General features: G+C 32.7%; 2 protein-coding genes across 2 annotated transcripts; both read left to right on the forward strand.

Moving 5' to 3' along the window:
* Positions 1-572: 572 nt before the first annotated feature.
* LOC120070736 (40S ribosomal protein S25-2) lies at positions 573-2760 on the forward strand. The gene is made up of 4 exons (XM_039022609.1): positions 573-724; positions 807-881; positions 1458-1592; positions 2473-2760. Exons 1-4 carry the CDS (start codon positions 722-724, stop codon positions 2584-2586), a joined length of 327 nt encoding a protein of 108 aa, XP_038878537.1. The 5' UTR covers positions 573-721; the 3' UTR covers positions 2587-2760.
* Positions 2761-4673: 1913 nt separating this feature from the next.
* LOC120071928 (protein CANDIDATE G-PROTEIN COUPLED RECEPTOR 2) lies at positions 4674-9464 on the forward strand. The gene is made up of 6 exons (XM_039024364.1): positions 4674-5089; positions 6743-6934; positions 7890-8052; positions 8166-8268; positions 8857-8938; positions 9048-9464. Exons 1-6 carry the CDS (start codon positions 4784-4786, stop codon positions 9123-9125), a joined length of 924 nt encoding a protein of 307 aa, XP_038880292.1. The 5' UTR covers positions 4674-4783; the 3' UTR covers positions 9126-9464.
* Positions 9465-14482: the final 5018 nt, after the last annotated feature.

The raw sequence follows: 14482 nt of genomic DNA on the forward strand, positions 1-14482 counted from the left end.
TTATGTGAAGCGGAGTACCTTCTATTCTCACTTACACTATCGAAAATAAATTACATCCCTCAAGAATTTATCTACACAAAAATAGTAGATAGAGAGAGTAAGAAAACGAACTTGGATTTGCGAAGAGGTATAGTGAAGGTGAAATGTGTGTTGAGAAAAAGGAAGGATTGGAATGAAAATCAGATCTAATATGATCTTGAGCTGTGTAGTTGGAATTAAAAAAGAAGACTATAATTGAAAATGTGTTATTGCAATCAAATCAAGCACCATGAACCATTGACAAAATGGTTAGAAACTTTTGTAGATTTAATTTTTTAAATCATCTCTCTAGGACAGAATTGAAAATTTACATAGAGAGATGGAATCTACCCATCATATTTTGATCCTAAATCATACCATTAAAAAATCGATCATTTTTTCAATTAGATATTTCCTTTTGGTCACAATTTCTCTCTCTTTTTTTTTAAACTATATATCGCAAATTTCCTAAATTTTTTTCAAATCCGAAATTGGGGCGATACAAGCCCGGTACGGACAAATAATTCAAAATTGGGCCGAATTTATGAAGCCCATTTAATAAATTCCGAAACCCTAATTCTCAGTGAGGGTTTTTATTTACCTAGCTATCATCCATCGCTAAGTTCGTTCCGCGTTTGCTTCCTCTCTTCTCTTCTGCTTCTTCCTCGGCACATCCAACTCCGGCGGTAGCAACTTTGATACCATGGTAAAACTCTTGTCTTCTTCCTTGTTTTTCGTGATCGGCATCTGCACTTCAGTCTTTTGATCTTGTCGATTGATGATTCTAGGCGCCAAAGAAGGATAAGGCTCCTCCACCGTCTTCCAAGCCTGCCAAGTCTGGCGGAGGAAAGCAGAAGAAGAAGGTGACATTCCGAACTATATTCTCGACTTTATTTAGATTCATAGCTGTATTATTGTAGGTGAACTATGTTTTGAATTATGTTGAGAGTAATAAAAGGAACAGATTGTTTCAACTCGGTGAAAATTGGTTTCAAGATCTTGTTTCTATGTTTGGATAATGCTGTGGTTATTTTTGGGAATGATGTTTTTTCTTTTCTATTGACTCAAATAGTCAGATTTTGCAAGATTTAAAAGTTTGATTTCATGCTACAAACACTGGTTATATTGTTGTTTTAATACATCTATGATACTAATGATGCCTTATGTGAAAAGGGCTTCTATCCCCTGTACTAAAAAGTGGTTTCGTTTCAAACTTTACGAGGATAACGGTGATAAATAAGAGGAAAATATATGGACATCTTGAAGTTACAATTTTTGGTTTTGGGTTCTTTTCTTTGTAAAACAGAGTAGTGATCGTGATTTCTGGCGAGAGTATGTCGTGCATTTTCTATTGACTGTCAACTGTGAAATTGTGACTATAAATGCTAAGATTATGCAGTTTTTCTCATTTTTAATTCTGTTTGTTGTTCATTCAACAGAAGTGGAGTAAAGGAAAGCAAAAGGAGAAGGTCAACAACATGGTTTTGTTTGATCAAGGAACTTATGACAAGCTTCTCGTCGAAGTTCCCAAGTACAAGCTTGTCACTCCTTCAATCTTGTCCGATAGGTTGAGGGTACGTTTTTCCATCTCTTCTCATCCATAATGTGGAACATGTTTTATGATTTTTCTTGCTTGTATATTGATCACAATGATGTCATTCAAGTTAATTTTTTTGTGCACGTTCCTGATATGAACATCCATCCTTTTTCTTTCAGAACTATGTTTAAAACGTTTCATTCATTCAATCCAAGAATCACTTTCACTTTAGTTTGGCTAGCTGACTATACTTGTTGGACACTTGGGGTGAAGTAACTAGTTGACATACAATAGACACTTGATAACATAAGACAAAAATATTAAATCAAGTGATATACATCAAACTCATTTTTACTCATTTTAATAGCATATAAAATTAACGTATTGACTTTGAATTTTTGTTGGGTATGAAAATAATATACTTTCTAGAAATGTGTATTTTAATAAGTATCGTCATCGTGTTCAGCATTCAATTAACCTCTTTTTTTTTCTGTACATTAATGTTTTGCCAGAATAATTGATTGAAACACCTCCCCATCCTCTTTCCGATCTTTTTTTTTTGGGTACTTTCATATCTTGCTTAAAACTTTGCCTGGTTTCTCATGTTTACATTTAAGTCTTGAAAAATAAAGGTTAAATTGCAAAATTGGTATCTATGATTCAGATAAAGCTTCATAAATAATTCCTATTGTTTAGATAGAACTCTCATAAATAGTGCAATACTATAGAGGGACTACTTGTAAGGGTTTTATCGAAACACAAAGATTAAATTCTAACCTTTTCCTAACCTACCAAATTTGCAATTTAACAAATGAGTTCTGCAATTTTCCAACTTCCAATATCAGTAACATTCGATGATTTAGTTTGAAGTGCAACCATTTAATTGACAAATGATCTTATGGCATTTGAATTTTCAGATCAATGGATCTCTTGCACGAAGAGCAATCAAAGATTTGATGGCCAGAGGTCTCATCAGAATGGTTTCTGCTCATGCCAGCCAGGAGATTTACACAAGGGCCACCAATACCTAATTTCCCTTTATTATCTTTCGAGTTGCCATGAACTTGGCCTCCTTACTCTCTAGTTTTTGCCTTTTGGTTTCAATGTTCACATGGATGCTCTAATTTTGCAATTTTTGACTTGTGATATTTTTCTTGTTAATCACTATTTTTATATTTATCAAGTTTCCAGACATTTGAGATTTAGTTCAAATTTAGTTCTTTAATGTTCATTGTTTCTTTTTTATTTCTGTTTTTAGTTTAAAAAACAGAAACGTATTTAATAATTGTTTCTTGTTTTCAATTGAAATAAACTATTTTTTTTAAAAAACGGTAAATTGAAATAAATTTCAATACGTAAACAAATATAAGACGATTGTAATGTGTTTAGGGTATTTAATACAATTTCAACTCATAGGAAAAAATTAACAAGTGTAAGATTTTCACACAAATGCTATCATTTTTCTTTCATTTATTTAATTATTGTCTTGCTTTTTTCAACAATCAAATTGATAAAAGAATATCATTTTCTGGGTTCATCATCACAATAAATTGAGTAATTTGAATTGGAAAAAAGTCTCTTGAATCTTCATCAATACAAATTTTACAAATTTGGTAATGCATATCTCAATGTGTCTCAACTCAAATGACATATTAACATACACTTAACTACTAACATGTTGTATTTAAATAAAAAAACTACTAACGTATGACTTTGTAAAAACATATAAGTTCAAAGGTCCTTTGGTGATTCTATTATTTTTTTTTCATGCTTTAGTTTATATACCATAATTGAAAGAGGATGTTTGTTTGTTTTTTTTAGATAAACAAAGATCAAATAATTAAATACGAAGCAACAAGAAAAAAATAAAGGGATAAAAAAAATCAAGAAGGAGAGTGGGAGAATATTGAAGAAGAGATAAAAGGGAAAAAAAGAGAAGTGTTGAAATTTTAGCCCCTAATATTATCTCACTGATGCCCGTGTGTTTTCTCTTGTGTTGGTTCCTTCATCCTCATTTGTCTCCCTCGAAGCTGAATACATACGTGACATGTTCAAAGGAGAGATGCCCCAGGTGAACACACGTGGATTGTTCGTGATCATTAAAGGTCAAGGCAATCTTGGGGTTGCAAGTCTATTAAGAAGAGCTGGAGCGTTAATATGGTAGAAGCGAAAGCTGTGCTGAAGAGGCTAAACACGATTAAGCGATAATGATCTTGTTCCAATTCGCTAATAGAAGTGGAATTAGATGCACTAGAAGTTATTAATCTCCTTAATATAAAGGAGAACATGCCCATCAAAAAATCGAGATCCTCATTTGAGGATATTATTTTTGTTCAACCTTATTAATATTTCTCATTTTTGTCACATCTTTAGAGAGCGATAAATTTACTCATGCTGTTGTAGCTCTAACTTCTCTCAAAGTTATTATTTCTTAATCTTGAAAGACACCTTTCCAGTAGTATCCTCTCTCTCATTCAGTTTGTTTGACTATTTATCCTTTGTTAGTCTTAAAAAAAGGGAAAAGTATAATTTTATCACTAAACTTTTGGAACCCCCAACCAATAAATGTATCAATTTAAATTTTGAACTTTTGTAAGCTTATCAATTTACATCCTTATCTAAATTTCGTTCGACCAATATCATTTGAAACTTATAATTTGAGTTAATCAAATTCCTAATTTTCCATAAACCAATCAATTTAGACAATTCAATACAATTACATTTGAAAATCATCTATGCATTAATTCTCAAACATGTATAGTCTTCTTCAAATCTTGGTTAATAAAATGGACTATTAAAGTAAATGCACGAACAAATTTTAAAGAAAATCCTATCTAAGAGTCTAAATTGATTTATTTACATAAGTTTAAAGCTTTAATAGATAGAATAATAAGAATCACACAAGATTTTCTCAAACGGAATATAATTAAGGGTGTAACTTAAATATATTAATAAAAATGTATGGTCTAGATTGACCATTATTAAAGTTTAGAGATATAGATTGATATTATTTGAATATTAAAAAGAATGAAGGACGAAAATGGTATTTAAAAAAAGAAATGTTAAAAAAAAAGTTTGTATAGATATTAATTAGAGGCACATATATATATATAAAACACAAATGGTGGTGCTGCCCGCAAAATCGATTTATCTCGCGGAAAAATTTGCAACTAATTTCTTCATTCTCTTGATTTTCAAAAATTGAATCAGCGATTCTCCATAAGGGTTATGGAAATTCGAACAGATGAAGGTTCAGAACCGCTGCTCCCGATCCCTGTTTCCACTCCAAGTTTGAATTCAACCCTAGACTATGGAAATTCTACTCCAAGTTCCTACAGTTGGCTTTTCCAGTGCCATGGATTTTGGTACAAACTGTTTCTGATTCTGCCCAGTCTTCTTTTCGTTCTCTACTTGGCATTTCGGGCCAGAAAGAGTTTGTCCAAGCTCTCCAATGGTCGCTCTTATATCATAGTTGCTTATTACGGGACTCTCTGGATCGTTACCTTGCTCAACTTCGCTTGGTGCTTGTTTCAGGTTCATTTCTTTTATTAACTTTCTTCATTTATGTTTTTAAATGAATGTTAGTTTCTTACCAGTGGTGTATAGGTCAAGAAGCCTTGTTGTTGTTCTGTTTCTTGGGGGTAGAAGTAGAAGATCTCCTCTCAGCTATAGTTCTTTAGGAAGAACCTCTCTAGCATTTGATGACGAAATCTTGGCTTATGTAATGGGCACTGGGGAGTCTTTTCTTCATTAGATTTATGTTTAAAATTTGGAATTCGGTTCTTGTGCTTCATCTTCTTCGCTGAAGAGAATAATTTGCTGCTTCTGCGCGTGATGATTTCTTCGAGGAAAAAGTTAAGGTTCTGTGGAAGCATGTGGTAAAGGCAACATGACTTTTTTTAAGGGATCTAACTTACCCCCTTTCGGTAATTGCTTCAAATTGGATGGTTTTTTGAATTCTCCTATGGTGGGTGAGTGAACTGTATTCTGGTAATTTGTTCTGATTTTGTAGGAAATGGGTATGCCATTTGAAACTTAATGTTTCTTTTTTAAAATTTCAATTTCTTAAATCTTGACAGAACCCACCCCAGTTATAAATGTATATCAATAGACAGCTAGCGAGAGGTGCTGCAGATGCTAAGAAGTGAGCGAGCGGATATGTGATTGCTGATAGTAGTGGACCCACTGAAATATTTGTTGGTCAGCAGGGGTGCGTTGGTAGATTTTGTAGTAGATATGCATGCAAAGAGTGTAAAGGGAGGCATCTTTTTTGGCAATCGATTAGTGGTTTCTAGAGAGGCGGCAGCTCGCAAAACCTCCCTCAGCTTTTAAGTTTGTAACACTCTATTATCAATACAGATCTAATTCTGTTCTACTGGTTCTATCAAAATCTTCACTTTTAATTTTGGTAATGGCTGTCATGTCGCTTTTGCATGTCAAACTAGAGCATGCAGGGATTAGTATACTGTAGAAAGCAAATAAATATCTCTACTTGGACATTCATACTACTGTGGGTTTGCATGGCTGTATCGTGGTCAGAATGTCCCAAGAAGGGGCTCTTAATCCATCTTGAGACTATAACATATATACAAGTATATTGATAGACATGAATATAGGCATACCCTTAAAAGTTACTACATTTGTATCTGTTCATCTAGGTACTGACATATAACTTTCCAACCTTTAGTATGTTAGGATACATAGCTATCCCAAAGCTTTTCAATGTTCCCGTGCCTTTGAAAATTGTGATGTTATTATCTAGATTATCCATCTACTATAGGATAAAGGATATGTAATATAACAATTCTCAATCAATATGCCCTACCACTTCAGTATTTATATCAGTTTTGTACCTAAATTCTGGTTGCTTGACTCCTCTGCCCTTGACTACCATGTTATTGTCAATATTTTGGTGTGAATCTGCAACCACAACAATACCTTAATCTCTTTCATTTTCCTCCACAGATGCTCGTTGTTTGATTCCTGTGTTCTTGCCCTCTATCTTGTCATTATATTCATTTTTGTGTTCTCTATGATGTAAGCTTTTCGGGAGCATAGTGTTTGTTGTTACTGTGTCTAGATACTTAAGAGCCAAGTTCCAATGTCACACATTGGATCATAATTAGCAATTAATTCAATACTGTGCTATGTTGGTCTAATAATTATTACCAACTTGGACTATAACAGGCATGGGAATGCACCTCTGGGAAAGAATTAGCATGGAATGTCTTGTCCTTATCCACGACATCTGGAATGCTATTCTTGGAAGTCAGTTTGTTGGCCTTTTTATTTCAAGGGAATCATGTGGGCAGTGTAGAAGCACTTGCACGAACTTTCATTGTGTCAGGAATTTTCGTTGGCCTGGACTTGGTTCTGAAGGTATATCTAAGAAAATACTCCCTAGATGACTCCTTTTCAGGTGCCTCTAATCTGGCTTGGGAGAACATTGTGATGAAAACAGAAAATGAGAACACTGTGTTCTTCAACTGTTGTGTATCTTCGTTAAATGATTGGTGGTCGAAATAGTAATAGTTTGGTCCTTTTCAATTATGCTGAACTTTAATTTATATGGGATGACTATTGAGAGTAGTGTAGTGTTTAAGTGAAACGTTTCCTCTATAAATACTTTGGGAAGAATCATAACTGTTCTTAAATATATTTATAATTTTCAAAATTATTTTTGAATATAGAACTAAACACCGTTAAAAATTTGAAAAGCATTTTTAATTGGTTAATAGCATCTTTCACAATTCAAAAAGTCACAAGTGTTGAAAATTAGACATGTTTTTACTCAGATACATACACGTAATACATATATAGGGACCATGACCTTACTTGAACATGATCCGTTCTATATGATGTACAACTTTGTCCACAAGTTCTAAAGTATGTATACAAGGCCTAGTTTTGGATCAAATGTTAATGTATTTAATTTTTAAAAATGGATATGATTGTAGGTACATTTAAGTTTGGGTTCATAGGATGGGAGTTAATATAGGGCTTAGATCTTTCCTTTCGAGTTCTATATATAAAGAGGATTTCTTTGCTGTGTTTGAAGTGTTTGGACAAGAGATTAAAGGGAGTTTGAGAGAAAGTTAGAAACCAAGTTTGTAGTTTGTTGAAAAGTTTTAGTACAAGTGACTTTGTTTCTTCTCAAATAACTCTGGTTTGATTATGTTTATGTAAGTGTCCATCACTCGCTTCCAATAATCTCAAATTCACCATTAATGTTTTGAGTACACATTTCTTTTTGGGGCTTGTCTAATGTGTCGAACAATTCTTTATGTTATTGATCTGTTCTTGCTTTGCCTTCTTTTGTTCATTCCTCTTTTAGGCAATTTATTTGTTTGGGTTTGGAGTTCCATTATTCATATTAAGTGACGACAGTACTCATCGAACGAAGTGGAACTTGTGGGTGGTCCACCGTCTGTTGATTACTGCAGCTTATGGTTTTATATTGTTTATGTACCATTCAAGCCATAGAGAGAAATTACCAGGTATAATCTGTATGATTTACCTCTTTTGTTCATTCCTTTTTTTTTATCTGTATGCTTCAACGAACTGTGTTATCTTGGAGTGATTATTTACTATTTTACCAATTCTTCTGCAGCAAGACCTGCTTTCTACAGATACGTTGTTATCATGGCTTCTTTGAACGCTTTAGCACTGTTTGCTTGTGGGCTCGCTGGAAGTGGAGCTGGTTTTGGTTATTGGTAAATCTTGGACAGCAGTGTTAAATCACCATTGTAGTCTAGCTTCGTTTGATTTTAATTTGGTCTCTGTGATTTTTGTTAAATCTCCCAAAGTTCTTGGAAGGATCAGATGAGAAAGTAAAATCTTGAAGCCAGCCTCCGTTTGATCAAGTTAACTCCCAACTTTTTGGAAATCCTAATTTCCAGTCCTCACATTTTTTCAGCAACGTGTTTTTAAAACTTACCAGTCCTATTTTTTAATTTTAACTCTTAACACATATGCCACATGTTGCGTGCCAGCTTATCGCCACTCGTTGACTCTTTCTCCCCTCCAAAGAAAACATGTTAGGAAAAATAGTTAATCATAACTTGGTTAAGGCACATACGATCAGTTGGTCAGAAGTTTGACACTCTTACATGGTGGCAATGGCTGAAATGTTTGGCGAGATTTAACCGAAATATTGGAATCTAAATTTAAATATTAAAGTTAGAGGGACCAAATTGATGCACAAAAACAAGGACTTGAATGGTGATTTAACCACTTTTTAGTATCTACTAGATTAGAGCTGGTCATTTTAATTCTATATCATGTTTTGTATGTGTCCCCAGGTTGTACGGCGCCACTGTCGTCTGTTATCACGCCTTCTATCTTCCCCTTCTATATGAAAATTTTCTTGCCGACTTCTTCCAGGTTGTTTGATCATATCATTCTACCTTTGTAGTGGTTTCTTTTCGGAAGAATTGTCTATTTTTTGATCGAAAGGCTGTTTGTAATCTTGAGATTCTTATCATTCTTTCAGGAGGATGATTTGCATTTGGAGAATGTATACTATTCAGAGATGAAGGATGCTGGTTTCTTTGACACTGACTGGGAGTGAGTGAGAATGTCGATTCCGAGGTTCGTTGCTTTTGTAAATTTACTCAAATATATATTTACGGTATTGCAAGATGCAGGTAAGAATTTGGAGTGAGATTTATGTCTAATAATCAAGCTAAATCTTCAATGTTCTCTGAAAGCCCGCATCATTCTTTACAAAGATGTGTGTGTTTGTGGTTTATTTGAGGATTCTTTACGGTAAATCTTAATCTGTAAATAAATTAATGTTGGTAGGGAAAGTAAACAAATGTAATTGGAATTTCAAGTTAGGTTAAATTGCCGACTTGGTTCATACGAGGTCCTATAGTTTTGAAAGCTTCAAACTTGCAATTGGGGTTGAGTTTCTCAATTTGGTCATTATTTACAAGTTTTAGTTTAGTTATGTTTTCATGATTTGGTCCATCCGACAATTCTTTCCCATGCCTGCGAATCATTACTTATATTGAACACGTGTCATGATCTCTATGGTCTTGTTTGACAGATATGAATATGTATCTTTAGAGAAAAAAGGGCAGATAAAAGAAAACAGATGGTGATATCTAATTATGAATTTGAATGTTGATATGGTGATAACTAATTATGAATTTGAATATTGATATGAATTTTTTGAGAGAAAAATGTAAGGTGTGAGTCTACGTAACAATCAATGGAAATGATATGGGAGTACGAAGAGTATAGATTTGGCCGTAGGACCAAAATTGATTCTCATTGCAAAGTGTGCTAAACTAAACACCATTGATCGTAACGAGGTAGATCCCACATTTTCGGATTAAATGTCACGTCATTTCATTTTATCAAATCCTTTCTTTAGAATCTTGAATATCTTGCAATAATTTTTACAATGTAAAAGAGTTTTTGCTTTTAAAAATATTGCTACATTTAATTATTAGTTCTAAAAATGTCACAAACTACCTTTTAGAAAATTATGATTCTAATTTTCATGATTTTAATGTTTGTCGAATTATATTTATATCTAATTTTCATGATTTTAATGTTGTCCGAATTATATTTAGAAAATTATGATTCTAATTTTCATGATTTTAAGTTCGAAGTTGTTTGTGTTGATTGGTGCATTAGTGACTCCCAACTGAACTATGTCAGGACCGTTGGTTGGAATTTGGAAATAATCTCGAATTTTCTCTACTTATTGTTGCTCCACGACGTCTATAGTTCGGGCCTTGTTCTTCCTCAAATTTCTCTAGAGGTCCTATCAATTTCGAGTTTAAGAGGTAAGAGACGAGCCCCCCTTGTGTGAGACATGCACTATAGAAAACAACAAAAATATAATACACCCTAAATTAAGATCGGATCTAATTTTTTCAATATTAGAAGAAATTAAAAATATCAATCTTCGAAAATGCTGTCAAAAACTTGATACGCATGCATGGGTCAAATTCTAATATTGAGATGGTCCAAGATCTGAGTATTGTCCACTAGGATTGCAACAAAAGATCAATCCAATCCAAACCGATCCAATGGTTTGGATAGGTTGTTTAGTATAAAATTTGACATATTGGTTTGTATATGGAGAAAACCAAATTGGTTTGGATCAATTTTTTATTTGAAAAACCAACCAAAATTGAACTAAATCAAAGGTATATATACCATTAAAAATAAACTATAACATTATGTATCTTTTACTATTTTAATTATTATGGTGCATATATATATATATATATATGTTGTCTAGAATAAGGGACCAACTATTATGCTGTTTATATGTTCTTTTATTTAAAATTGTGCCAAAAGAAAATAAAAATATCAAATTTCAATCTATAAAAAAGACAAAATCCAAATTTAATTTAAAATTAGCAAAAAAACCAATTTAAAACAAAAGGAGAAATAAAAATAAAAATTTGGAAGAAAAAAAAAATACTAAAAACCAAGATCAAACCGATAATAAACCGAATCAATTTAAAACTAATTCATTGGTTTTGTTCTTTATTGAATATTGGTTTGGATCCTTTTTTTGTAAAACCATTAGTTTGGTTTGGTTCTTGGTTGGCCAACCGACTATCACCTCTAGTTCACAAAAGATCAGTTTTACCATTTCTTTTCGTCATATTGCGAAAACTCCATCAAATTTAACTAATAGACTCAATTTCATGCAACGGTTCCTAAAATTAATCTAACGTAAATTAAAGGGAGTTTCAATTAACAAAGAATTCAAGGGTATTAACTTGATTACAAGAAAAATTAAACCAATATTAACACGTAAGGGACCAAATAACTATCAATTGCTTAAACCTATAAGCCTATATTTTAATTCAAGTCTCTTTGTATTTACAATGCTAAGCATGACACTATAACCTTTTATTATAAGTTTTTATCGTTTTTCTAGCACTCTCGTGCATATTCAAACAATAATCCAACAATTCACATATTGTGTATTTTTTTAAATTTATAATTATTTCCTTGTTCGACTTATTTATCATAGTTATGATTTTTCGTTACTTTGCTTTTAATACCATTTTTTAAAAAAAATGTTTTCCTTCATTGTAGGGCGCGCACACACACACACATATATTTTAAATAAAGGATCATTTTTATTTCTTCTCTAATTTGTCCAATCAATTACATTTTTTTTTACGGAACTTAAAATTTCATATGCTGTTATTTTAATGTATATTAGGTTTATTTTGAATATATCAATGTTATTTCAAATATACGAGGTCTGTTTTAAATGTATTCAGAATAAATACATATTTAAATTAGTTATATAATATTTCTCTCATATTTTAATAGGAAACGTAACATCTTGAGTTCCGGATAAATTGGAGTTAATTATCTTAAATTGTTGAGTTTTAATTTTCTTTATTTTTTGGATTTTGGAACTAACTTAAAACAATTGAGGAGATAATTAATTTTATGTGGTTTTAAATTGATTTAAATATTCGAAAGGATTTAATTTGTATAAAGTTGATGGAGTTTATCTCTTTAATTTTGGATTTTGGAACCTAAATTAAGGTAATTTGAGAAGTTAATTGATTTATTAATTTGATAGAATCTATGGAGATCTGGGAGATATTGTGATAAAATATTTGTATCGTTTTAAAATTTTTTAAAAAATAAAGAATTGGGATATTTGAAATTAAAGGAGAGTGAAAAGAGACAAAAAAAAATCGGAAAAAAAGACGTACTTTGGTTCCACAAAATTGTCGATTGTGTAGTTTGAACCGTTGGATCGTGCTGAAATTTGGTCAGTTCGTTCGGAACATATAGGGTCTTGTTTTGAACGGTTGGATCTTTGTTTGGAGCTCTTGTTTGTCCTTAATTGTTGCTGAATAGAATCTGTAAAATTAGAAACTCCCTTCTCTCTCACTCTCGCAAACCCTCCTCATGTAAGACCCTCACTACTAGTCGCTAGCCTAAACAATTTGCGCCATCTAATAACAAGGGCCACTGTCCGTCTATGGTTGCCCCGCCGTTGTCGCTGCCACGACCACTAGCACCATTATTGCCGGAATTATGTCCTAAACGTTGGATTTAATTTCAGTTTACGTTTTTGGATTTATTCAGTATTCAGTGTTTTGCAAAGTTAAATTGCTACTATTTGGACTTAATTCCAAGGTAAGGGTTTACTACTGGTTCGCCTTCGAACCAGACACCCTAACTAAGTTGATGTTAAGATTGTGTATCAATGTGAAAGTATGATATTATTATGATGAAATCATTAACTATGATTTACTAATGGATGGACTGTTAAGGGTGTTGCGGAAACCTATGAATTATGCTACTAAGATCATGATAATATGTTTATGGTTTGTTACGAAATTTGGATGTTTTATGTTGCATATTGTATTGATGGTGACTGTTAGCACTTCTATTGGGCAGTGTATATTTTTGTGAACCCTTGAGTTCACCATTTATGACTGATTCGGTGTCCCTAAGGGATCGCCGCTATTGCTATGATTTGTGTTCCTTCGAGTTCACTAGACTGCCATGATATGTGTTCCTTCGGGTTCACTAGATTGCCATGATATGTGTTCCTTCAGGTTCATTAGAAGACCATGTTTTGTGTTCCTACGGGATCACCACGACTGCCATGTTATAAAATGTACATCGATACCCAGATAGAAAGGCTAACAAATTCACCTAGTGGCCTAGTAGTTGGTCACTTACTGAGTATTTCACTCACCATTTTTTATGATATGTTTTTAGGTAAGGGTAAGGACGGACCAACGAATGACAATAGGAATTTGTAACCATGCTATTGGGACTAGACAAAAACTTTCGTTCATGTTTTCATGTTTTTCATTTTTGAAATGAGTCTTGGTTTTGAAATTCTAGAACTTTTTATATTAAAACTTTCAAGTTCTTCAATGTTTTCCAATTTAAAATTTATGTTTTTAGGGGACCTCGAACAAATGTTTTGAGTTGTCTCAGTGGAATTTTATTTGACGTATGAGATCATTTTATTTTTATTGGAGCAAAGGGTTAAACTTTTTATCTAAGGTCTACACGCATGTGATAACGTTGTGTTACACATGTTGAAAAGTCGGATTGTTACCGTTGGTATCAGAGCCGAAGTTTTTAGGTTTTATAGACTGACTTACATCGTATGTCCAGAATGTCCCTATGGCTCATCAACTGATTCTTCGTCATCGCCAAGTATGTCCGAGCAACAAAAATATTATGAAAAATTTTACATAAAAATATTTCTTCAGTTTAATATCACAAGTTATGTTCTACTGCTTGGTAATGTCTTTGTGGAAGCTAGAATGAGATGATTATTTAGTTATGACTTAAAAAATATCGATGGATGATATATATGACATGTTTAGATGCACAAAAAATGATGTAAGAATATGTGAAAGCTTATAACAAAAACATGATTTTTGTATACCCTTAGTATTATGTAACAAAAATTAGGATTTGTATTATATTTATAAAATTCGTCAACATCTTTAATAAGAGTGAAGTCTAGTATGATTTTTAAAATAGGTAAAAAGTGCAACTAACTAATTGAAGTACTTTTCATTTTTTTTCCAAAGTAGACAATTTCATACCATTGTGGAGATATATAGAGGTCTCTTATCTATCTTTAATAAGTAATATTAGAGACATGCCCTGACTTAGCCATATCGGTAGAATCTTCAAGTGTTGAACAAAGAAGTAGAGAGCATTGGGATGTGTAGTCGTGGTGGCATCTATTAGCGGTTGAGCTTTCAGAGAGGCGGTATGCTAAAGTGTAATTTGAAGGGATGATTATTCCTTAGTTGAGTTTGCTTATAGGTGGTGTGTTCAAGTATAATTTGGATGGAGGATTATTCTGTGGCTAAGCTTTCAGATAGGTGAGTCAAGTATAATTTAGAGAGATAACTATTTGAGGGGCGATTCGACGGATTGTTGGGAATG

Source organism: Benincasa hispida, chromosome 2 (assembly GCF_009727055.1).
Source record: "Benincasa hispida cultivar B227 chromosome 2, ASM972705v1, whole genome shotgun sequence".
NCBI classification, from domain to species: domain Eukaryota; kingdom Viridiplantae; phylum Streptophyta; class Magnoliopsida; order Cucurbitales; family Cucurbitaceae; genus Benincasa; species Benincasa hispida.